The sequence below is a fragment of the Hetaerina americana genome, unplaced genomic scaffold (genome assembly GCF_022747635.1).
Source record: "Hetaerina americana unplaced genomic scaffold, ioHetAmer1.1.p SCAF_11, whole genome shotgun sequence".
Taxonomy (NCBI): Eukaryota; Metazoa; Arthropoda; class Insecta; order Odonata; family Calopterygidae; genus Hetaerina; species Hetaerina americana.
Genome location: NW_027286181.1, coordinates 4699088 through 4726399, shown reverse-complemented (window position 1 = coordinate 4726399; position 27312 = coordinate 4699088). Strand labels below are relative to the sequence as shown.

The 27312-nt window shown below is 35.0% G+C and overlaps 2 protein-coding genes across 3 annotated transcripts in view; both read left to right on the top strand.

The window, feature by feature from the left end:
• The window catches only part of LOC139700885 (transcription factor E2F3-like), a 30080-nt gene extending 12986 nt beyond the window's left edge, over nucleotides 1-17094 (top strand). For both annotated transcript variants that reach the window (XM_071599327.1, XM_071599328.1), the window contains 5 exons: nucleotides 97-313; nucleotides 1731-1843; nucleotides 2362-2510; nucleotides 3141-3456; nucleotides 14345-17094. In XM_071599327.1, coding sequence (XP_071455428.1) covers nucleotides 97-313; nucleotides 1731-1843; nucleotides 2362-2510; nucleotides 3141-3456; nucleotides 14345-14529 — 980 coding nt within the window. In that variant the 3' untranslated portion in view covers nucleotides 14530-17094. The remainder of the gene's footprint in view (nucleotides 1-96; nucleotides 314-1730; nucleotides 1844-2361; nucleotides 2511-3140; nucleotides 3457-14344) is intronic.
• A 158-nt stretch (nucleotides 17095-17252) lies between these two features.
• Nucleotides 17253-27312, top strand: part of LOC139701070 (pumilio homolog 2-like) — a 1002002-nt gene continuing 991942 nt past the window's right edge. Inside the window, exons 1-3 of the mRNA XM_071599645.1 lie at nucleotides 17253-17487; nucleotides 18010-18112; nucleotides 22754-22906. Of these exons, the coding sequence (XP_071455746.1) occupies nucleotides 18020-18112; nucleotides 22754-22906 (246 nt within the window). The 5' untranslated portion in view covers nucleotides 17253-17487; nucleotides 18010-18019. The remainder of the gene's footprint in view (nucleotides 17488-18009; nucleotides 18113-22753; nucleotides 22907-27312) is intronic.

Below are 27312 nucleotides of genomic sequence, written 5' to 3'. Positions count from 1 at the left end.
AGTCAAGTGACAAACTTGTGATGCACTGGTATTAAGTCATCTGTTGAATAAGTGCATTTTTTTGTCAGCCTCTGTCAATATTTTTTTTCTTCTCAGCTAAATCTGGTGTGGAGAGAACACGTTATGATACCTCTTTAGGTCTTTTGACCAAGAGATTTGTCGGCCTTTTGCAAAACTCTCCAAATGGTGTGGTTGATTTGAATCAGGCTTCAGAAAGTCTGCGTGTTCAGAAGCGGCGCATCTATGACATCACCAATGTGCTCGAGGGCATTGGTATCCTTGAGAAGAAGTCAAAAAACAACATTCAATGGAGGTGAGTTATTTTTAGACTCCATGGTGATTGACCCCAGTGGTTATCATAATTAAACCCAGCTAGAATTTACTGTTTTGTTTTTCCATAAATTATTGTAATATTAAATGCAGTTAAATTATAATTATTAGAGCTAAGCCCTGTAATTTTTCTCTCCACTGTGCCTGTAATTATTTGCTGGTTACGTTTTTACTACTTGACTATAAGTTAGGTATATCTGCAATTTATTTAGTTCTCCAGCTGCCATCTAAAATTTTTGTTGTCAAAGACTTTGTTGCCAAAACTATTTTGGCATTTTGCATTTCTTATTGGTTTAATTTTTTACCTTAAATGTGGTTTGCGTACATAAGTTAATTCATATTAATTTCTCTGTGCTGGACCCTTTTTTCTTTGAGTAGTCTCTAAGATGAGCATCAAACACAAATATATGTAGCCTAGAATTATGCAATTATGAGTTTGTTTCCTTAGTCGAACCCCCTTGCTTCCAATTTCCTGAAATGGAATTGAAGCATTAAACCTAGGTTTCCAAAGTAAGTCAGAAATTGATTGAAAAGAAACAGGTTGTGCTATGCAGGCCAAGTACCAATTAATCAAAGGTAATCACTTTTTGTCTAGGCGAGTTCCTTGCCTAGACATAAAGTGGAGGCAATCCCATTCCTGTGTTGAAAGTGAAATTCTGGTGCTGAACAGTTAATAGGATATTGTTTAAGATTTAGGAGAGATATTGATTATCAGATGGCAGTAGAAGTCAAGAATTTGTAGCAAGTTTTTCTCACATAATTTAAGACCTGGGCATCTTCTTTCTTGGGAATTTTTGTGGAAGCTACCTTGGTGGATGATTGAAGTTAAATAAAGTTGCACCTAGAGAAATATTTCTTCACAGATGCACTAAATAAATGGTTATAAAAAGGTTTATTTTAGAGGAAGTAACAATTGTTGATCCATCTCCCGGAGAAGGCTACTGAGGGATTCAACATTTCCAAGCATAGCATTGCCGGTTTTGATTGATTTTTATATGAAACTAATGTTGCTTAATCAACTTGATGAATCTATGCTGAACTTCGTTTGCATAAATTGAAATAAATCTCATTAATCCCTAATCTCTAAAATCTTTTCTTGATAAACTCAATGGGAGCCTCACCTTTTTTAAGAAATTAAATCCCTTCGCAATTTTGAGAATTACCGTATTGGTGATCTATCAGATATCCTTGGATAGATAGTGAAATGCCCAATTCATATCTCATTGGGGAAGGTAAAGTTCTTATAAAGTTGTGCTAAGTCTAGCTGTGGTGAAGCTGAATCATAAGGGTATTTCAGAAACATTGAAAAAGATTGTTAGAAATTATAGTTATCCGTTCATTGTTTTTTTAATAAGATGTGTCATGCTTTAATTTTAACATAATGATGTTTGCCATTCTAGGGGTGGTAATTTTAATACTGATGGTAGTCAGCACACGGTCGAGAGCTTGCAAGCATATTTGGACAAACTGGATGCCAAAGAAAATGTGCTAGATGAGCTTATAAGTGAGACAGGTAAGTCAGCAATGATTTGTTCTGGTGAATTGTTTATGATTGGTGCAGTTAAGTTGTACAGTACCAGTTGATTTGAAATAATGATTGTTAAAGCCTAAGAGTATTGAGCTTGTATTTCCATGATATCAGTTCATTTAATAGTACAGTATATATGAGGATGGCTGAACCCTCTAGTTGAGGGATTGGCATGCAAAGAACAATATTTACTGCTAGATTATTTATCAAGGATCCTAGTCTGATTTCCAATTACTTTTTCATGATTTAATGACCCCCTAAAATCTTCTTTTAATGAACTCCTTTTTTATGAGCACACCTAATTAATGTGCAGCCTCACTAAATTATACTGTTAATCATATTTTAATGGTATAGGTGAAGTATGCATTGGGTGAAAGATGTGGAGTTTTAAGCATTGCTTTTAGTCCTAATTAGGTTTATTCTCTAATTTACGGCTGCATATAAGTTCATCTAATATACTCTTCTATCACTGTCTACTTTAAATTAATTAATATTTACCACAGAGAGGGATCTGCGGTTACTGAGTGAGGACCGAAAGCATGCTTATATAACATACCAGGATCTCAGGAGCATTTCAGGGTATAGAAATCAAACTGTAATGGTGGTGAAGGCACCTCCAGGAGCCAGACTAGATGTCCAACCTCCATCAAATGTAAGTAGAGAGCAGAGGTCATGAAGTGGCCATATAGCTTTACTACTTTGCTGCAACTAGCGATCGGTTACAAAAATTTGTTGCTAATCGCAAAATGCATAATCCATGATAGTGCATATGTCTTGTCGTGGGTTGCGGTAGTCCAGTGGGTAGAGCGTTGGACTGCTGACCGGAGGGTTCCGGGTTTGATTCCCGGGCAAGGCACTCTGGGCACCTGCAGCTCCACCCAAGCTATGTGATTTTTCGGGTACCAGATCTTCCTGGGAAACCATAACCGGCAATGGGAAAGGAACTGGCCCCCCTACCCTGATGTGTGAATTTCACACGCCGTATAGGGCTTAGTACTGGGTGAACTCTATCGTCAACCCTACCAAACCGACCTTTGGGTTGATTGCTGTGTTTATGGTTTTTTTAGTGCATATGTCAATGAGTGCTTATAAGATGTTAGTGCTCTAGGCTAGTCATTTAGAGGCTTTCGTAATTTTAGGTTAATAATGCTTGTGCTGTAAGCCATTGTGTAATTGATTGATAAGTGTTATTTGCTGTGATTTTTTGGGGCGCTGAAAATATTGGTTTGTATACCTCTCAGATTCTGAAAGTTGGTTTATAATTGTGTCATTCTTTTTACAGGGTCTGCAAATTCATATGAAAACCAATAGGGGCGAGATTGAAGTGTTCCTCTGTCCTCATGATGAAGTCACTAGTTCATCTCTTGGTGGTATCAGCAGTAGCTCGGGTGTTAGTAGTATGGGGTCTCAGGAAGAGAGCCATGGTGAGGTGATTCAGGAGCTTATTGGAAGTGGCCAATGTACAGATAATGATAATGATGCAGATATCAAAAGTGAAACTTTTTCACTTACTAACATTCTCATCTCAGAGTGTGATGACTATGGACCCATGGGCGGTGGCAAGTTTCAGCTTCAGACTGAAGACCAGCACCAAACAGGTGATTTAGGTTGCAATTTGAGCCATATTTTGTGTTTGTCTGCAGAGGTGCTTGCTTGGCAAGAAGAGCACATTGTTTATTTATTTGAAATGGTGAAGCTGTGTCTAGGAGCTGGCTTAAGCTTCTGTTTGATCTGGATTTGGACTGGTTCTTTGGTGTGGGAACTCTGCCTGTGACTTGTGTATTTAAGTAAAATGCTATTCACATCACAGACTGAGTTCTAACTACCCAAGTCCCATAAACGGTCACCATCCTGGCTCCCCTTGCACTTTTTGTCCTCGGTAGACAAGCCTGCGAGCCGAATAGAGAAGTTGTGGATTTAAATGCACATTGAGGTAAGGTTTTAATGGACTCTCATAAAGAGACTTGCCCATGGTGATGTCCCTGAAGTGGTCCAATGGATGTTGGCTCAAATTTAGAAATGTGGCATAAGGATCACTCTAATTTAATGTTCTGTTTAACAGCAAGATCCTTGCAGTCATTACTCAAGGCTTCAATGTAATGGTTGAAATAATCGCCAGGAAAATGTATCAAGCAATTGAATCTGCATAGGCCTCTTACTTGTGTTAGTTCTGATACTTGGTGGTTTATAGTTAGGGGAGAACAGGATATAGTGTTGGGTTCTGACAGGTGTTTATTGCAAACTTTATTAATACTGTTAGTCTGTTGTGATTTAATAAATAACGTGGCACTGGACCATTAAACATTGCATATAGCGCTGTTAATGTGGTTTTAAATATTGAGTACATTGGTTAATTGAATCTACACTAATCCTGAGAATGGTCTTATGTCTTGCCATCTTGTGATTGGTTTTGTAAATGCCTGACAGAATCCAATTTCACCAGCCAATAGTTTCTATGATTAATTTTGAACATCCTTGTTGTGATTTGTATGCACGCAGAAGGCTTCAGCACCCTCACATAGAAGCACGTGAAATGTGTCTTGATCTTCTGTTTCGACAAATCATAGTGCATGAACTAAATTGTGGTATTTTCAATACTAATTTCATGTTTCCTGTTGTAGAGCTGTCGGTAAAGGAGAGTTAAGCATTGTCACTGATAAGTCCATTAACCTAATTTTGCAGGTGATAGTGGCGATCGATCATTTATTCCTTTTTCTTAAAATATTGTTAGCAATGGTCAGGTCAGTCTTCTATGTAGTTTTTTCTAAACATTATCAAATGCATATAAGCTTGCCATGTCTCACCAATGTTGACAGATAAGGTTATTGTTCATCATCTGGTTGTTTCCAGTATGGACTTTTAAGAGCAATCTCAGGCGATCCAAGAAAGGCTCAGTCTCTTAGTACATGCTTCTTTCAGTATGTCAAAACTGAAATTCTGTTGGTTATGCAAACGATGAAACTAGGTGCTTTTAATAGAAAATGTCATCCTTTCATAATGTATGAAATAGGTTTACTTAATGTTCGTGTATCACTTTCTGTACATAACAACTTTTTGGCGGCCCCTTAATAATAGATAAACACACATCTTTCATTAACTTGATTAGGACCAACAAAAATTGATATTCGTATGGAAAATATCCTTTCATCAACAGACACACACACAAAAAATACATGCAGTCTGATAATGTATCTATTATTTCCTGAGGGTTGTCCACATCAATCGCATTTGCAAAAAATAAAAATACCTTGATTGAAAAATGACAGTTCTGTCATGATTTTCTCCATGTCTGTGCAATCTCTGTTATTACTTTTTGACCCTGAGGTGCTGCTATTGCAGAGTTTCAACTCTGTTCTTGTTGATAAAGGGGGAGTTGCATTCAGGGTAGCCAACTGGATTGAACTTGTTTTGTCCCTTTCCCACATCAATCACATTGATGCAAGTGAAGGGAACTGGGTGCTGATTAACTTCTGTGTAGCTAACTTATAAATAATGGAGACAAATTGATGTTGTTATCAATGAGAAATTTCACTTTGGGAACCCAGTGGGCTGTTCATTGAAATATCCAATTTCAAAATGTGAAATGGTATTTAAATTCCAAACGGGCTCTTAAACACATGCTAGCTGTGAAGTAAGCTTTAACATTACATAAAATATATGCCTTTATAAGTAGAGAATGATATAAAAGATTCACTGTACTTCATGTACTCCAATCCATCTATTTTACTTGCAATTCCTTTTGCCTGTTATGCTCTTGCAAAAATGTGCTTCAGTGATGTGTGTTTTGTTGGGATAAAACTAATCTAGAAAGAAACACTTAAGGGCATGAGAAGTAATTCGTTGTAAAATCTGGCATTCAATGCAAGGCATAGCATGATGAAAACTGTTACCTAAGGGGAAAAAGTTGCTTTCTGAGGAATATAATGCTTGCAAGAAATGAGACTTCTATATGAAGTGCATGTAAAAGGGGGAACACCAAATAGTGGGAAAATGCTTGAAAATCTCCAGCATTTAAAGATAATGTCTTTGTGTCCCAGAAACCAGAAAAATGCCTACAGGATTGTACCTGTTGGCATATATTTTAAGATTTGAATAAAATAAAGTTGGTTTGTCTTTTGGTTCAATTCAATGTTTTTCCTTTCATAAATTGTGAGTATCATCGAAAAGCTAAGAGTCTATGACTATGAGAAAAAACGTACATGCATTGAATACCATGACAAAATCTAAAATTAATCATGATGTCATTATTGATAGTGTGTTCCATGGTTGCATTTTATTATTGTCATAGGTGGAATAATGTTTGAAATGTACATATAAACGCAAACATGTAGAAAGTGTCACTTCTGCTCTTCTAAAATTTGAGTTTTAGGAATAGTACTGCAGTAACTCCTTTCTTTAGACAAATATTTTTTTTTAAATTTTTCATTCTTAAATTTCAGTTTTTTTGCATTACTGCAAATGTTAATCTTGATGAAATCTTGAATTTTCGTTCAAAAAATATTTCCTGATATTTAGTAGGTTAATGAGCAATTGCTGGTGTTGTGCTGTTTAAATGCTTGTTAATATGCTTCCAACTTACTGTAGCAGACTTAATATGGCTCGTGCTGGAAAGGTTATTTTCCTTTGCAAATTAGGCTATTTCCAAGCTGGTGGTAATTATAATAATAACTCGATGAATACTGAAGTGAGAGCGATGTGAGATGTCCGAGCAAAATTGAAACTACTTACTATTGGAATAATCCATTTTTTATAGTTGCGCACAAGTCTCCCTTTAGGTTTAACGCATTTAATCCAAAATTGCTCCAGTTTATTGATCCCTCCCGAATTATCCCTCTGAGATTCTTTGGACATACTTTGATAGCACATCTATTCTTTCAGGCCCACATAAATAATTCTGATTAACAGTTTTTGGTTACCTCTTGTACTTTTCATGTAAGACCAAAATTAACCTTTCCTTGTGTAAATGGATACACCAGTGGTAAAATGAATTGAGTGCATATGCAAAATGGTATTACCTCTTATGTAAAATTGAAAATTACTTCAAACATTATATTAAAGGAATGATCATGAACATACCTTTTTTCTGTAACATCCGCCCGACACACCTTTAAAGGAGTTCCGTATAGTATGGTTGCATTTCCTGTCCACACTGAATGTGAATTGTATGTGTATTTGGCATTGTTTTTCAACCATTGCCAATTTTGACACATTTTCATTGACCTTTTAAATGCTATAATTGTATAAAAAGAAAGGGCCTTTCAATTAAATTATTGTTACCTTTGGCCAAGAAATATATTTTACGTAAATATTAGTTCCTGCAACTTCCTAAAAATTGGAGTTGCTCTCCCAGAGTAGTATTAGTAGTCCCTGCTATGGACTTAGTTAAGATTAAGGCTTCAGTTGTTACAATCGTACTTTAACACTGTTGCGCGACTTAAGTGACATAACTTGTTTAAAAAATGGAATTCATAAATAATGAGACACATTGCAAATTTGTAACATATGAAAAACTTGGGTAAGTGTTTGCACAAAAGGCTTTCGCTTATATTTCATAGTATTGACAAATTAATGGCATTGTCATGTGCCATCAACAATAGGCTACTAAATGAACATTTATAAGTTACTTCTTCATAGCTTACATGCCCCTAAGTTGTGCTGCCATTTGAGATACAGTTATGAATTCCTATAGGTCCATCCCAGTTTACACCTATTACTTGTTGGAACTTTCAGTATTTCAGGTCCCTTCAAATACATGCTATCAGTACATTACTATCAGACCCATATCTGGAAATGGGGGATGAGTTGGAATAATAGCACTAATTTTGTTGGCCACAGTGGAGTGAGATGTGAAATTGTCCTAATGGAGGAATATTACTTGGTGGGTCTTCGCGGACGTTTTTCTTGCGGCAGCTCTGTTTTCAAACAGTAATAAAAATGAAAAGTATGCACTCTTTCATTCTTCTAATGGTAGTCAATGAAGATCTTATTGAATGTGACATAACAATTATCGTAGTCCTCCTTCCTGTTAGAGGATTTTCCCCTTTTTAGTGCCCTGTTTTGTACACAGTAGTGGAAGCTCTTTTAAGTTCTGTGAATTTCAGCCAAAACCTGGACTTAGAACATTTCAGAAGATTGTCATTTTGGTCAACTATCAAGACACCCATGGTCATTATAACTTAATAATGGCACCATTTTTTGCTGATACAACTGTTAATATTGTAATATTAAGTTGATGTTCATCAGCAGATCTTACTGGTTCATGTTGTTGCAAAATATAATACAAATGTTTATTTAAGATGCCTACAGTATTAGTACATCAATTCTTCCAAGACATCACCATTTGATTTTATTAACGATTTTTGTAGTATTGAGCTCACCAGGTTATCCGTAACATTCAGTATCACTTGTGGTCATGTAGCCACTCTAAAAATTTTGAAAAACCATTCTAATGTAAAGGTGCAGATTCGCCCAAATTTTTTTAAGTTTCTCTATACTTTTCTGATGCATGATTGTTCTTCCGTAAAACTTTTGATTGTAAAAAAAATTTTTACTTTTTGAAGTCACTCGACTAAGTTGAAATGGGCTGATTCTAAACACGTAATAAACAAATCTGGATGGAACAGTATGATTATTCGAGATTTGCCAATCACTGAAAACAATCCGCACACACAAACACTAGGTGGTCTTTCTGACTGGAACTGACATGGAACTTTAAAAATGCCCTTGTCTGCAAGATTTAAAAAAAATTTGTTGATATGCTGAATAACATTCCTTTATTTAATGGGCATATTTGTTTAATATTCATAGACTTGGCTCAAAAATTAATATTCAATGGCAGCAAAGAGAATCTTAACTTTATTGGAGCACAAAAGACGGGTCAATAATTTGCCCCGTCTTACTACCTGACTGCTTAATAATTGTATGCTGTTAAATCCAATATGGAATGATAATCTATTGGAAATGAGTGGTGCCCTGTTCTTATTGAACCAGATATTTCATATGAAATGCATAACACAACAAGGATTAGTAATTTTGTTGCCAGGGATTTATTATTTTTATTAATAGTGGCAATATACGTACTCATTAAAATCAAGAATTATATGCTCTTAAATATCAGAAAGGAAGGTTTTTCATCTGCTGAAAGTGAAAATTATCTGGTTACAATCATAATTACCTTTGATAATCATTAGTAATCATTTCTCTTATTTTGAATAGTTAAATGTGTTAAAATCTTTCATAAAACATCTGAAAATTATGCAAAGTTTTTGATACTCCATTGCTTCATAATAAATGGATATTTGAGCAAGTTGTTTAAGTAGTAGTTGTAGTATAAATTTAAAGTATGCCCATTTGCATCTTAGTCAAATACAATGCACAATATTTTGTGATATTTGTATCAAGATGTGGTAGTCCCAAGGGTTGAGCGTTGGAGTGTGGACCATAGGGGCTGGGTTTCTATTCCAGATAATTTCTATTGGCACCCTCAGCTCCACACACGCTGTGTGATCTTTTGGTTACCAAGTCTTCAAGGGTATTCATTGGTGACAAGGAAAAAACTAGCCCTCTTCACCCCTACACATAAATTTCACTCTTGGTAGGATTTATACTACGCAAACTAGTAACTGACATACTAACCTTTGGGTTGGATGGTGTGTGTAATTTACCGGGGATATAAAATTTTATTGAAATAAATAGTACTAGAGTTCGTCCAGGAGAGCGCTCATATGATAAGTCAGTCGGTTAACATTGTTGAAACGTTCCAATAAACATAATTTGTCACAATCATGTTGTCATTTTTTTTTAAACAATGTTTCATTTGCAGGAACATTTTCGGAGTTAATAATTAAATCTGTGATTTAACATGGAGAATTTAGTTTGTAACATTGGTCTTTATAAAAAATAGGTAATTATGAATGCTTGCTGAATTTAGTTAAATCAAATAAGCAAGTCTTTGCACCCAAATTTTTAATGAGAATACCCTTTAAACATTTTAGTATATTTTCACGTTAAAATGTTAATAAAATTCTATTTTATCAAGAATGTTTAAAATGGCAGAGTTGAAATAATAATAATAATGCCTTGGACATTTTCTGTTATTATTGTAATATTACATGCGATTTGAATTTCATGTAGATCAAAACTGTTTTTCCATCTTAAAATCACAAGGTCTACCATAAAAGTGTCCTACCTTCTATGCTTCAGCAAAACAGATCCATGTAAATGAGTACCAATGATACTGAAGGGCTTACATTAGGTTTATATGCAAGTCTATAGGAAATGGGTTGATATTTGTTTATAAATTCTGAGATATCGAGTGGAGTAGTTATTTAAATAAAATTTCTCCTACAGTTTTCCTCTGTAAATGTTGTTACAGATGTACTTCTGCTCTTTACCTGTTTAATGCCCGGCATAAAAATCATAGCATGTATCCTATTGCTCTAATTAAATCCTTATCATGCTTTCCATGGCATGACAAGATTTTTTTCTTGTTGACAATGATTATGAAGGCTAAATTGAATCTCAAGAATAATGCCCAGGGAAGAAAGACATAATTAGGAATTTAAATGACCCACCTTCATTGAATATAATTTTATGGTAACTACATATGTCAGTTCCAAATTTGCTAGTGTTTTGCAACGAGAAATTTGTGAAAACTGGATGACTTAAAATTAGGATGTTCTGTTTTCTTTCTGCATGATTGTCAATATTATTTGTGGACAAAAATCACAACTGACCCAGAATGTTGGTGGTGTTCACCCTTGGTGAAGTTGTAAATGGCAACTTTTATTTTTTTGTATAATTTTTATTTATCTATTCATGTTCTGCATTTTTTGCATGTTTTGATTGGCTTGTTAAATTCGAGAGGGGTAACCTCCTGCATGTTTGCTTAAAAGTTTTTTCTACTGCTGTTATTTTGTTCATTGTGTTAATCTGTCATAGTCTGCAAAGTAGAAAAGTTGAAACAATAAATGCTGATATAGCAAACTCGAGTGTTTTTAAGACTGGTGTTTGTATGTAAGGTGATATGGTCTGCTGCTAATTTTAAGAGGCAATATTTGTGAATTAAATGTTTGAATTCATCTGCTGGTAGGGCTCAATTTGGTTCACCTTCGGGGTTGATTTTATTCCTGCTGAACTTAATGAAAGAGACTTCAGATCCACAGAATGATTTTTATTCGTGCTTGAACATTATTTTCATTTTGAGTTGTCATAGGTCATGTGACAACGCTTTGTATTGAAAATATATTCATGTGTTGATTAAAGTCATTGTGGATTTGCAGTTACTAGTTACCAGTTCATGATGGTAAGCCGCAAAGTAATACCTGAAACTGTCCTTCATTCCTCTTGGTTAGAACCAGATTAGGTGGGCCCTAGTACCATGATTCATTACTAGTATGAAGAATAAAAACAATCGCTAGTGTCAGGGCTTGGTCCTTGCCAATTGTGTACAACTTTTAATGAGAGTGTTGTATGAATGAAGCATAGTGAGACTAGATGAAAATCAGTGTACTTGAAGTTTCTTATCAGGAGTACACTCTTAGAAACATGCTGCCTTTCCAATGTTACTAACTTTGCATGTATGACTTAATGTATAATTTGCTACTCGATTGCAATGGTTAAGTACCTTATAGCCACAGATTTGTTGAAGAGTAAGGACCTCTTTGTTGCAATGGATTTTTAGATGATAGGCAAACTACTAAGATACTTGGGAAATACTTCCCATTTATGCATATTCCAATATTGAACGATTATAGTAGTGGGTGATATAAATTGACATGTTTCGCTATTAGTTTGTATTTAACTTAGTGTAATTAGAGGAGGCTTTACTGCATAGTAAGTTTTACGTGCATGTGATAAGCATTAATTTTGCTATGACTAATACATTAAAACTGCATTTTGTAAGCGGTGGCCTATAGTGTGTGCGTGTGCATTTGTTAGATGGTAATATGGAAATTGAATGGCTAATGTAATCATGGATCAAGTTGGGAATTGTGGGTCAAAGCTGTCATCCTCCCTGCATTAAGGGTCTGTAATCTCATGGTGTGACCGTAAATCAAACATTCAGTGATGACTTGGATTGTTACATGTTGGAGTATGTGACTATTTTCCACATGGGGCTAAGATAAATGCATGATTCCATAATGGGTATAGGCAATCATCGCATATTCTAAGTGTGCCATTGCAATAATGAGTGGTAGAGTGGATTAGAATTATAGAAATGCTTTGCTGATGCTATGCCGTGACCTTGGCAACTGCAATTCTCCTTGCACCCTCTATCTTATGCTTGGCTGGATCTTGTGTGTGACTGACGTGGTTTCTAAGAGGCGTAGCACCATGGGATTCAGCCTAGTATGAGCTGGGACCTTGCTTCTGCTTTTAATGGCCTGTGCAAAAATTACCAGTTTTCTTTTTATGACTTTGATAATTTGACAAGGAGCACTATTTGTGTGAGAGCTTGATTGGTAAGTTAACATAACCTATTGATTCACTTGCTTCTTCTATCATTAAAATTATAAAAATAACCAGCCTGTTGTGAATGGCATTTTTGCAATCTTGCCGTGTTTTTTTTTTATAATCATGTTTGCTTATGTTAGAGCTGTGTGAATTCATTTAAACTGGTTCAGTTTTCTGAAACTAATAATGAACTAAGTTTTCTTAACTACTAATTGAAGTATTGATATATCTTGTATTGCTTTTATTCTTTAAATTACAAATTTTGACTTTGTCAAAAGGGGTAGTAATGTAACTATTTCAGTGTTACAATAGGTGATAAAAGTAAGTAGCAGAACTGGATTGAGGGTGGGAATTTCATTCCAAGGGTTATGTGTATTTAATTGCATTTAAAATCATTTGATTGCTGTGATACTTTTGCCCATTAATATTTTTCATGATGTGCAATCTTTACAATAACCTTAGGTACCATTAATGGTATATGGAATAGTAGTGACGGACAATATCTGCACTGGTAACTCTTTATTTGATTATTTTTACATAAATCATGGCATCACAGGAAGCTGTGTACATAACAGTAAGGTAAATTCTATTTCATGTAATAGAAGTAAATTCCAGTTTTCTATTGATATAAGAACAATTATTTTTCCTGGGCGTTGTCATTGCTGTTTGGCATTTCTATGGGAAAGCATACTTTGCCTGCTACATTTCTGGGTCATTTAAGAATTCAGCACCTCATTTGAACCATCAGAAATTTATTTGATTATTCTTAAAATTATTTTCTTAATTATATATATTAATGCTACTATGGTTATGCATTTTTAATACTCTTGTGTAAACTTCTGCATTGCATTGGAGAAAATATGGTTAGCTAAATCTTTTATATTAGACCCTATTTTCGCCATGTCCTATATTAAATGTGCCAGAAGTTACTAGTTATGTGAAACTATCATGTTATTGTGATGATAAACATTGTACTCCGCACAGTGTGGCATCACTTTGATCGTATGTATGTATAATTTCATTGGAATTATTTATTTCATGAATCTTGGTGTTATTAGTTTTCTTCCAAATGTTTGGTATATCCATTAAGAATAACATTGCTCTCACTGGCCATTTTGATAAAATATAAAAAAGTTTTTGGGTGATACATGGTTATTCATTTTTGAGTCTGTGATTTAATACTCCATAGTATCATCTTACAAGTAGCGTAATATCTTCCCCAAGTTTCATATTCTTTCCGGTTTTCTAAACATATGTCATCTGCTAGGTAATGCTAAACACTTAAATTCTTGGAACCAGCTGTTCGGACACAGGGGAGACTCCACTTTTGCAAATCAATATGATGTCGCCAAACTCTTACGGCACGTTAGCCGCACAATCTTACATAGTGTTTAGTGGCCTAGGGCGTCTTAATGTTACCATTTGAGTAGTATTTCTGGTGTGTTTTGAGTATACCTGTTTTTGTATAACCTCCACTTCACTATGACCTGTGACATCACTAGTTTTGTTCCGTAAAATTAAGGTTTGTCTCCTCATTTAATGTGGTAGTACAGTTCTTCTTATTTGCGGTGCCATTTTGGTTCAGAAGTTTTCGGGTGCTTGCTTTGAAATGAAAGTTATCATGAAAATGTCTAGAATTTTATTTGCCCTCGAAAGATTGCATTGTGCTTCTAATTGAGTGAGGTGCAGTCGCAAAGATCGAAAATTCCTCCATTTGGTGCGAGTCTCCATGCTGGCTGACATTTCGATGCTCAACTTGGGCATCGAAAAATCAGCTGGAATGGAGACCCTCTGCAAATAGAAGACTGGAGAGCAATTTCTACATGCAGAATGCTGGAAAAGCATCAGATCTTACTGTCCAAAGAAATGGATCATTTTCAATTTGTGCATAATTTGGCGACAATGACTCAACGGAGAATAGTGTGAGAGATACTTGGATAAAAGTGTCTCTGGTCATATAGGATTGTCTCATTGAGGAAGTAAGCTTATGATTTCACGTTTCCTTTTCATATGTTATCTTGGGACGTGCAGACCTGGATCCAGTTAGTTTCTCACCTGGCTCCCATTCTTCAGGTGTGGGAATATCATCTGCTGCATCTTCGGTGCTTTCACCTTCGGAACCCTTCCTGGCGCTGGAGCCTCCGCTCTCCGAGTCAGATTACAGTTTCAGCCTCGACCATGCTGAAGGCCTTTCGGAATTATTTGACTTCTTGTGAGAGGGGAGTGTTAAGCAAAAGTGCTACCGATGAAGGATCTGGTTTGGCCAGCACTTGAGAATCCAGTGAATAGAAGGGTTGGGGAAAAGGAATCTCCTGGGAGCTGCTGATTCAGCTGTTGAGTTAGTGGCCACAGCCAGGCCCTTGCAAACCTCTGGTCCAATTTAGCCTGCTCCAGGGCAGCAGAATATTTTTCTATGGGAAGACAACCATTTGAGTGTTTTGGTCACAAAGCTTGCTTCTAATCATTTGAATGATTCTGTGTGACCATTGGAGCATCTTCTCTTTCTGCCAATGTGTATTTTGCAAAATTAGATCTAATGAAAATAGTTTTTCAGAGGGCTTTCTATTTTCATGGAGAAAAAAGATACTTTTTCAGGGTGTTTTGTTACTCTCAAGTACATTGATTTTACTGCTGTCTAATGGAAATATTTGAACCAACGTTATTTTAGCTATTCTTCCCCTTACTAAAAAAAGTTGCATTTTAGGCTGGGTTTATATTAATCCAACTTGGGAAGTTGCACAGTGCCTGAATATCCTTTTCAACAATTCCTGAATTTTAAATATTGGTTTTTGGTAGGGTGTTGTTTTATCACAACAATAGTGATGGTACGTCATTGTTTGAACATTTGAAGTGATTTACAAAGCAATGGAAGAAGAGTCAGTGGAAGAGACTGTTTTTTCTTTGTACCTGGGGCCATGTTATTTTACTACCCCATTATGATGGTGAGATAACTGTAGTATTCCATGAGCCCTCCACTCACTGACGAAGTCATGTAGCCATAGGTGCCTAAGCGGTTTCTTGGTGGCTAGATTTTCTATGCTGCTCTTTTTCCATCACCGTTTTAATGTGGCAAAATGTTGTACATATGCAATAACGACTGAGAAATTCATTTGGATGTTATGTTTAATGTGAGTGAATGCGTGCGTGCTAGTGACTGTTCTTGTGAGTTTGAGAGATTTTTCTAAAGTGTTTGACGATTGTCTTGCATGCTTGTCCCCTATATTATCTTCTGGTTTATTTACCATTTCATTTTGTTAAATGCATTTTAGTGTTTTTTTCGCTTGTATTATTTGTGGAATATTGTATTATCACTTTTCAAGTCTTTAACTGTAAAACAAGTTTCCTTGTGGTAATTGATCTTATAATATTTGTCCATTGTAACCATTGTGGTTTTAGGATCGATTAATCAATTTCACACTGTTATCTAATTTTTATTAGTCATAAATGTAAAGTTACTTCTCTTTAGTTTAAAGGGATATTAAAACTGCTAATTTTAAAATACCACAAAACAAATACACTGGTGCCATGGAAGAACCTTAAGCCAAGCTTCCATAACTGTTTAACATGTACCTCAAACAAGAATGCCATAAGTGGTAGCAGAGAACTGTACCTTTCATATATTTTTTATGGTGTTGTGCTGTTGGAGACTGATTGGTTTGTGATGCCACTTTTTTTTTAGCTAGGTGCCTCAGGTTCAAAAGTTGATAAGTAAAATGTGATTTTAAATACTGCGTCGAGTGAAGTGATGCTTCAGAGTTTTAAAACAGCAAATGAATTTAATGAAATGCAGTGAGGCTTGGCACATTTTAGACATATGGTTGTAGATTGATTTGGTGAGGGTATATTGTAAAGATTCATTTGATTTAAAACCTTGCCATTCCATTATTGAATTAAATTTGTTACTGCCTTCTTGTGAATTTGTGCGACTAATTAATAAAAATATCATTGGCATTTTCAAGTTCTTGTCAGTGATAATTTTTATTTCAGTTTTATGATTTGTACAGTAATTATTTAAAAATGGAGTTTTTAAGTCATGAAAGTAATTTCAGAGTGTGCTTACAATGTATTATATCAATGGGTATATTGGACATACCCCACACTGGCACTGTCTACAAGGTTGTTGAGTCATGCTAACTATGTCACATCATTGGCTAAGCGTATAATGCATAAACATACACATTGTTCTCTTATCTCAAGAATAACCTTTTCTACAAACAATGTATCTAGTGAGACATCTGCTTTCTGATTTTTTAGATGAAATACTGTTACAACTGCATTTGTGTGAAGTTTGATTTTTCTAGTGTACCTCTTGATTAGGTCTGTTTTGCAAGTGAATGTGCAGAGAAGTTGAATGTTACTTGAGACAGTTTTGTATTGAAATACTGTAAGCATATGCATATTGTATATGTGATAATGTCTATGAATAGCCTGACTTAGTGTGATTCATATCATGTAGCAGTGATACATCAAGGCTCACATATCATTCTTAATCGTTGACCCAATTATAAATCACAAAATTTCATCACATTACAAGCAATATATATTTTCATTTCTATGAGTTTGACAATTTTGCGTGGTGTGGTTATTATTCTGTTCATAACTAATTTCTACACCATCGCCTGTTTTTACAACACCTCCAGCACTTAATAGAATGGGTGAGATGTGTGATTGCCTGTACTTTAGTTTGTAGGCCTAAAGTATGTAAAAATGTGTGGAAGAATGCAATACATTGTATTTATTATTTATGTATTGACAGCGTTTCATACTATAAAAAAAGTTTGATCGAACATATGTTTTTCATTTCTGAATTTCCCTCCACTCCGCCTGGCGATTGGCTATTGTTCGCAATTGATTACCCGGCGTTCTGTGGGGCCTAATATGTCGCATGTGTGAATAGTAAACAGTAAATATATTATATCCATGGTCATCCTTCACATGTAGTTGTTAATCCATTTGAGAATTAATTGTAAATAGTTTTCACGGCTGTATATTGTCATGTTTCTTCATCAAAGTGAAATATTTTCGTGAAGAGTATTTGTGAGGGTAGAGCGATAATGTGTATAGCAGATTCTGTCATCGTATTGCAGTGTGTAGCAATGTTCGCGTTTTAAGAAGATATTCGGTCGTGACATGTGTTGTAGTATTTTGTATTTTACATGAAATAGAGTATCTTGGTGAGTGTTGGTTAATATCCGTCTCAGCTTGCTGTAGATCTTTGTTTATTTGACTTAAGTTCCCAGACTTTGAGCGCCATTGTCTAAGTGGTAGAATATTTTGACAGGTTATTCATAAGTTTGGATTTGGTCCTATTGAATTTATTTCGGCTGTTGGTATTTTTTATAAGTTAATATATCAGATTCGCCAGCTGTCATTTTCGAGCTACAGGTTGGTTCAATTACGTAATGCAACCAATGTACGATGTAAACATTACTGTGTGCGCTGTCATTTGTGGCGCCGAAATTGACTATCGTTATTTATTATCGTTGGATTAATTTAGTTCAATTATGAAATTCGGAGAGCATATTCTGCTGAATTTTCACTAATAGTAATCGAATATATCTTTAGTGGGTGACCACTCTTATGTGTAAAGGGTCAATCCTGACTTAGCGATCATGGACATTTTATGATAATGGTGTGGTTTAAGTCTGTTTCCACTTACGGATATGATTAAATTTGCATTTCATCTCGCGTTACAGATTAAAATAAATGAAGTGGTTAGGAGAAATCTCAAGAGAAACAAGCGGTATGTTGAGCCACAACAATGGACATATGACAGCTCCGCAAATAATTAGGCATCAGGTAAGTGGATTCTCAGTTCATTTTGTCGACGACATAGAATAAACATATTTTCAGCTATGGCATCATGCATTGTTATACTATTGTTGCAAGTACATGTCTTATTTGAAAACGTTCGTACCAATGTTTTGAAACATTGTAGTGTCACTGTTATACACTTCTTTTGTTCAAAATTAGTGTTGTCTTACATAAAATAGCTCTCCGGTGTATGGCCTTAACATGCTTCGACCGCTTCGTTGAGAAGCCGGGGTTTGGCATTTACGGTACAGTTTTTCTTTCCTTATGTTTAGATGTGTATAATGGTTCTGGATTTGGTATTAGACTCTAATTTTTTCGATTAATTAAAAAACTACAATTAATTCCAGGGGATCGATTTTTTACATTTGCCTATAATTTCAAATTTAATATGGTTCTTTTTAGATTTTCCTCGCGTAATGCGACCATCTTCGAGTAGTTTTAAGGTTTTTTATGTTAATCAACATATTTTATTCCTTGTTAACTTTTCAGGGAATCCAATTCCCTCTTTGAGTACTTTTGTTTGCATGTGATTCCTTTGATCAATTTGGAGACATTCTTTGTGTCGGTTGAATCCTTGTCATAAATATAATATGCCTCCTATGGTATAGCAAATTTCTTTTATCTTTCTTGGAAAATTCAAGTAACTGCAATCTCCAAAAAACTTTAGAAGAATCTCTTCCTAATCAGGAAACTTAAAAGCTGTGTTCCTGAGAAACATTTGAGACTTGCCATTTTCCAAAGCCACCTAAGGCTTTGGGGATATACAAGTGACACAAAATCTCTGCTTATGTTACAAAAGAAAGCAGTTAGAATTGTAACCTCTGTGGTCATCATGATCACTGTCGTCCGCTCTCTGTCAGGCTAAGAGTGATGACGGACTTTAACTTATGTATACATATACCAGTCCTTGATTCATGCAAAATATAATGTAAATAAATGTTTATCACGAGGCAATATGCACAGGCATAATACAAGGTCAAGAAATATGTTAGGCATTACCCAAAGCAGATTGTCCAAAACCTTCCACCAGTCAGATAACCTTGCCTTAAAGGTCTAGAACAAATATCCCTATATTGCAAGACAGACTAGCTATAATAGGTTCAAAAATGTAACTGAGGATTGGTTGATTTCAAACCACTTCTGTCGTTTAAGTGAATATTTTGAACTGGGCTTCCAAAGAGCAAATTTTAATACATATTTCTCTTCACTACGGTAATGAATGTATATATTTTTATGTTTTTCTTTTTAAGAAATCTATAGTGGCATAACCTCACTTTGATAAATAAAGATTTTGAATTATTTGTTGTCAAAATTTTAGTGTGCATTTTATGTTGACCTTATTTAACTTTTACTAAAAGTGGAAAATTCGAAATCACACAAAATTTTGTTCAGTGTGTTATTTTTTTCAAATAGCTGATAAGTATCTTTATGATTGCAATTTATACTAGATAGCCAGACAGGAGGTAGTTAGTAGTGAGCATTAGGTGTTAGTAACGTCATGTTAGAATCGCGTGCAATGCTGAATTTTGTGTGGGATTTCTTGGATTAGTAAATTAGATCATTTTTATCAATCAGCAGAACTCAGTCTTTACTTGGTCAAGATTCACCACTGATTCGAAATATCATGTAGACCCGAGTTACCCTTTGATGCTATGAACATTATGTCACTGACACTAGTGCACCATTAGTCAGATTGTCCTCTTCTGAACCCCAAATGAATTGATAACAAGTGGCCATACAATGGAAAGTTCTCAAAAACTTACTGTCATATAGCTTTGCAAATCCTGTGGCGGTTTTATTAGATTAATAACATCATTTTCTTCAGCAACCAACCATTTCAATTCACAATAAGTTATTGTTTTATGCTTAATCATAATTTGTGCAATTTTGCGTTTTGTTTTATTGCTATAAATTACAAAAAAAAGATACTCATTTAGTCAGTCATTTACATTGTCAATGATTTTAAATTAATACTTAATATATATCATTGATTTAAAATTGTAAACAGCAAAGACTTAAATATATTTTGGAGTAAGTCTAATTTTTATTACTTATTTACTTCAAATCAAAATTTCCAGTACTCTGCATAATCATTATTTATGAGGATTTAATCTATGACTGTCTTAAAAATATCCTCAATAGGTTCCAACCTTTACATTCTGTCCATTACAAAATGTTTGCAGCAATTAAAATATCATTTTGCTGCATACTTTTTTAGGAAGATCAAAGTTCTCTTATTAATAATTCACATTTATGGTGAACTTTAGTGAGTGTCAATAGGCTAGAAACTGAAATATATACACTACAGAAATAATATATAGTGTGAATTCATTCCTAGAATCCGAAGATGATTTAAAAAGTGTGACGGATTAGTGGAATTCTTTTCATAATTATCTTTTAAATTCTATTGATAATAGTATGCCTGATAGCCAATGATGGCGGTAGATTATCAAAAGATGAAATCCTTGTGCCCAAGCTGGAATTTACCATGACCCTAGATTCTGGACATTTTCTAGGGAATTCATTAATTTTCTATAAAAATAAAATTTATTATCTCATGTTAGTGTTCATATCCTAAAAATAAATTTTTATTTACTTTTAAATAAACTTGCTAACTGTAAAAGACTTAAAGAATAAGGAAACTAGCCATATAAAAAGCTAATAAGAGGCTTCGGACTCTATATTGGATCATTTATATCCTACAGGATGTATTTCAAACCTTATCCTGTGTGTCTTTATCCCTAAGTACCAGATTAATTTACTGCAGCAGTTTGCAGTCATGAATACTGTGATGTAGCATGCATGATTTAAGCTCTTGCCAGAATTTATTAGTATGTTGGGTTATGTTTCATGAAATTTGAGTAACTGTAAACATTGCATATATGATGATCATGTACTCATATTTAGAAGATATGTGATCCAACTCTTGGTGCCACTGTCACCAAAAGGGACACCCAGCCTTGGCAGGTTCTGTAGTGAGCCCTTTGGTGTGCTTGACCGAAGTTGTTTCTTTAGCTTAAGCCACCAAAGGCTTGCTCGGGTGCACGGTGCTAAAAACTGCCTCTGATTCTAACAATAAAAATGAGGGAAATAACAAAGTAACACTCGAAAAAACATAATGTGCAAGTATGTTAGCAGTTGAAGATGAAAGCACAGCTCCACCACAGCAAAGCAATTTAGGTTGCAAATGGAAGTTTTTTACCTTGTTATACAGTATCAGCATGGTCAAGTAGGAAATGAAAGTTGTCTAACATATGGCATTCATAATATAAATGTTGTCTTTTTATATTGGGTGGTGAGCTACTGGGTATTAGAAATGTTTCAATGGAGGTGACTCCTTTGGCCATAGTGACCCAGGATTCTCATTATTCCCAGGAGAATTTTTAACTTCTGTTCTAATCTAATTGACTGGAGAAATGTAACTGAAACAGTGGAAGTTATTACATACAGTGAATGCTCATCTGATTCATTAGTCATGAAATAAAAGGCAAAAATTAAATGTTTTGGCGGGAATAGGAAATAATGCATTTAGAAGCTGAAAAGCATTCATGAAATCATAGATTAATTAGTAACCCCTGGTTAGTTTCACCTGGTTAGCCACCACTGGAGAAATCATAGGTAACATTTGGAAAAGAAATAATCCACTATGATTGTATAATTTCTTATGCGATTGTGCTCAGTATTCAATTGCCCTGCCTCCTCCTGATGCTCTTCAAATGTTGATCTGTTTCCTCATGTCCAGTGAATCAGTAAAGATTATTGTTTATTCTGAGGGATACAAATTCAAGGCGTTTTTTCATGATAAAGATGAACAGAATGAGAGAAAGGGAAAGTCACATGGCTGTATGTGTGTCAGCGGAGACTTTTTATAATGAAAAATCAAGAGGGAATGAGGATAATGATCAAGGAGAGTGCCTCTCATTCACCTTCCCCATCTCCTCACTTTAGGCATACGTCTAGTTGTTAAGACAGTTTTAAATTGGTTAAGTGATTGAGGTGATTTTATTGGTGAATTTACTATGTATGATTGTTGAACTGATTACCATGTTGAAAATAAATCACTTGTTGTAATAATTAGTGCTCTAATTTCGATACTTTGACTGGTTTTCATGGGAAATCCCTTCACTCGTTCTTATTTAATGGAATTCACCTGACCGTGCTCATATCTATTGTTTTCTCACTCATGAATGTTACTCTGTCCCCACTTTTAGTGTTTCCACTTTCTCCCGTTATGCATCTCCAGTAATCTTATCTATGATATAAATCTGTAAGAAAAGTGTAAAAACCTCGAGAAAATGACCTGATAACATGTTGAGTTCAGTTGAGATATTGCAGTAAGTAGAGCATTTTAAAATGATTTATATTCATTGAGTGATAAGTTTGCTCAATACTACTTTCAGCTCTTAAAGTATCCTGCGTAAAGGATGAGATTTTTCCTTTTGAAGTTATGTTGTGCCCATGTGCTCCAGGGATATGTTGCTGTCGGTAATTACTGGGTCTTTTAGGGGTCAGATCACAAGAGTTGGCACAACACCCATGCTTAGAGCAGGCTTTAAACCTGAAACATTTGGGTAGGTTGTGGATTAGATTTATATCATTTACACGTGATTATTTCTGTGCTCTCAGGTTCCTGATCAAAATAGACCTCAGTTGGCAAGATCCCAAGATGATGCAATGGTCGGTTATGTGTTTCAGCGCCCTCAGACTGACCCTGATTTCCCTACAGCACTGAGTAAACATCATCCACGATGGGCCCTGGGAGACGAGAGCATCATTGACGTAAGTGGAAGTTATACTATAATTTTGGCAGCTAGACAACAATTAAGGTTTTATACAAGAAACGGCATTGATAATGCATGCTATGGTTGTTTTTGGGTACATCAGGGAACCCCATATTTCTATGAAGAGAGTGCAATCTTTAGCGTTTCTAGGTGGTTGACAACTTTCGTCCATAGAGTGATGAATTTTTCATTGGTGCATTTCAAACTCTGCATGTCTTCCCTTTCCCTGTTATTAAATGCATTAAGAAGAAAGTAAATGAGACAGACGTAATAGGAAAACTTAGATAGGGCAACTTGAAAATAAGAGGCTAGATGAATAATTTTTTAAAAATATGGGTGATGGGAATGGAATTTCAGCAACTCTTGGAATTATGAAAAAAACATGTATCAGAAAATTAGACCAGTAAACTAAAGTAAAAGAAATAGAAATCTTTAATGGCAACTTTGCACACTTGATAGCAAGATGGAATGGGCAAGAGGAAATCAAAATCAAATTTGGCAGTGGAGGCAGATAACATTCCTGCAGAACTCCTGAAGAGTATAGATGAACATGGGAGGAAGAGTTTTTATGGACTATTCATTTCAAGATTTCTTCAAATGAATGTTGATTCCCATCCCAAAAAGGGGAAATGCAGTCATACGTGAGAACTACAGAAAAGTTAGATATCATAGGCAGCTGGTATTTAGGATCATCAGAAAGAGGGTGGAGAGGAGGGCAAATAATTACTTAGGGGATGATCAGTTTGGGTTCAGAAAGGGGAGATTAGCAGCATTACTGCTATGCCATGTGTGATGCCATAGCAGTAATGCTGTCACAATTGGAGAGGAACATGAAATATACAATCAAAATGTAACAGGAGTGGATAGGTGGGGCAGGCAACTTATACATAACCTGTACATGTCCCAGACTGCTCAGATGCAAGAGAAGGATTGAGAATTAGGATGGGCAATGTGAGGAAGGGGGGTGAGAAAGGAGCATTCATTATCACCGATACTTTTCAATGTAAATGTGGATGAAATGGTAAGAGAGGCAAGGGAAGAACTGAATATAGGAATGAAAATTGGAGGGGAATTCATAAAATGGGGTTTGTGAATCATCAAGCTTGTTTTCCAGATAGCCAGGGGTTGCAAGCATTACTGAACAGATCATAAATCAATGTAATATAGATGGGATGAGAACAAATATAAGCAAAAAATATTTTATGGGGTTTTCAAGAAAGAGGAAAGTTAAACATTACAATGGGAGGCTAAAAGTTGAGTTGGTGGATCAGTTTCCTTATCTTGGAATTGTTTTGGACAAAGGTGTACCAAGTAGTAGGTGAATATGGAGAAGAATTTTGTTAGGCAAAGAAACTTTTACAAGGAGGAGGGAATTGATGACAGGGACATTGAGTTAGGATGTTAAGAAAAGGCTCTTCAAAACTTTGATTTGGAGCAAATTATGTGCGGTGCAGAAACATGGTCAAAGGAGGAGGTTGGTAGGTGTAGGTTGGGGCTTTTGGAATGTGGGTGTGGAGAAGGATGGAAAAGATGTAGTGGATATTAAGGAAATCAAGCGAGGAAATGTCTGGCGTGTTGGGGAAGGGGAGGGCTGGTAGTGTTTTGATTGGCATTGCAATGCTAAGGACTGTGAGAGAGGGGGAACATTTTGCAGGTGAGGAAGGAAAAGGGTAGGTATGTTGGATGGAAGTGATGTATACTATCCATTTTGCATGGAATCCGCAATACATGTTTTATTCTTTTCAAAATGTGAAATAGTCTCACATATTCTGATGTGGGAAAATTATGGAATATATTAAATTATAGCTTCCAATAATGAAATTTATGATATAACTATATGTCATAGGCTCATTTCTTTCCTAAAAGTTTTAACAGAATAGTGAAGAAATGAATCCAGGTTTTTATTTTATTGCTAAACTAGAGAGATTTAGAAGTGCAGCCATGGTTTTAGGCAGTTACTTTATTATTGCAATTACTCCCAAAAGTCATGTGAAGGTATGAAACGTGATGTGTAATAATGGATTTTGAGTATCAATCTAAAGTACTGGTGTAAAAACATTTTTTCCGGATCATTGACTTTTCCTTTGGTGAGAGGGTCAGATTAAATGGTGTAATGAATATACAGGAACAAGTGAGAAGAATGCTGTAATTCCATATTTACAATTTATTGCATGATCATGTACAGCATGTGGCATTCATCCCAGCGATGCCACTCAGCGGTAAAATCACGGTGATGGAAACTAGGCAGTGTTTTTTTTCCTTGTTCATCTCAATGGAAAAATTCTATCTGAAGAAGTCAGAAAGAGTTTTATATAGGTAAGAGTAGATCTTCTCCTATGCTCTGTGCGTTAAATTCAGGATAGGGTAACAGTTCCTTTCTCTTGTAAGTTTCCAAGAAAACATCGCTATTGTGAAGACCTTTTGGATTTAACTTGAGCTGTTGAATTTGTTTCACTTGCAAACTTTGTAATTTTTGACAACATTGTTACTAACCCAAGTATTATTGTCCCGATATTATGTCTCTTGCTATTATGCTTGTTCTTTAGAAATGCTTTTAAAATACTGCCAAAATGAAAACTAATGGTCAGTAGCTTATTAGGTTCCAAATATATGACCTTTATCAACTATTGTTGATTGAACTGATCGAATTTTGCTTGAGTTAATGAGGTTACTAAATCTAAAAAACATGAAATTAACAGTGGACTTGTCGGTATAATTAATGTTCTGTGTAAGGGGACGTTTATTACAGGTAATATTATTAGAAGCTGAATGAATGGGAAATAAAAATGTCTATTTTGTGATAAATACAATCGCAAATTTAATTCTAGAAAAATAGGCTTGGATGAGAAATATTAAATTCAGTCTTCTGTAAGGTTTTTTTCCTCCTTTTATTAAATGTCTTTGTATGGAAACTTCACACTAAATTTTATTTGTAAGTCTACATGTGATTAATTGACTGAAAATAATGCATTATTAAATATTCTACCAATAAACCTGCTATCTTGTTACATAGTTCAGTAAAATGTTTGATAGTAATGCCAGTATTCCATTCTAAAATTATGTTCATTATGCATGAATTTTTCCACTCTGAAAGCCCAGCAACTAACTCTCTTCCTCAGTTTCTAAATGTTTGCGTATTCTTTCATTTTTGATGAACATTTTTAAAACCTTCATTTTGTCATATTTATCCATGATGAGCATTAAAAATGTATCATCTTCGATCTTTAACTTTAGGATATCAGCGGTGTTTTTTATAAGCAAAAGGGTTTCAGGGCCATATTCTAAGACATTCCTAGAGGTATGACTGCCCCTCCTTATCTCAGTCTTATGTCAATGTTAGGTCAATAAACCCTCGGCAGTATTCTCAGACAATAGTCATCTGCTTCATCATCCATTCCTGCAGTAGCACTCCGAAAAGGAAGTTAGCGTGGGTACCCCTACAAGGAGCAGTAGTCATCCTTGATCAAATGCACAATGTGGGAATGCATTGCTCGAATCAGATACGTGAATGCATGTAACTATAATTCACTCAGGGGTATGGTAGGACTTACATTATTATTAATTATTATATTGGCTGTTTTCCTTAATTGCATTTTATAGTCATGTCATAGTATAATTTATAGATTTCTTAGAAAATGTATATTGCCAATCACACAGTTGAAAATGGTGACTTCAGCTGCTGCAAAGATTTTGGTGAACTTAAAACTGAAAAATGTTGAACTCATCAAGATTGTGAAGGTTTTCTATCATAGCAAAGTGTTTCACAAAAAGATCATTTGTTTCTGCAGTCGAGTTTATAACCAGTAATTTGAATTTAAAGTTACACAACTATGCAAAAAATATATGGCACAGGCATTAAGTAAGTTGAAGAATAAAAACAGTGATGAGTTAAGAGCATCATGATAAGATTTCTGCATTTGAAAGAGCTAATATTATTTTAATTTGAAGGAATAATCGATGACTATGTTAGCATCTGTTTACTATAAGAAAGTATGAGCTAGAATATACATGACACCATCAGCATCTCTCAACAAAATTAGCAACGTGTGTTCAAAATGAATTTTACTGGTAATGGATAAAGAAACAGCATGTGTATAAGTGTCCTCTGGATATCTACTGATTGGTTTTGTTAGGGTTGAATGGACTGACTTTATTTTCAATTTCGATGTTGTGGAACTATATTACGCTGCGATTGGTGCTCAAAATTTTGACAATTTTCCAAGATTCACTGGTACTGTAATCCTCTTTTTGCTTAAGAATGACAGAAAAAAATCATTTAGAGATTTTGATGAAGTTAGCAAGCATTGTTTGAAGTGGAAATTTGTCTAATCTTAATGAAAACAAGTTTGCATAACTCATGTTAATCGTAATGTTGTTTTCAATCATTACAATGCAATTAAAGGA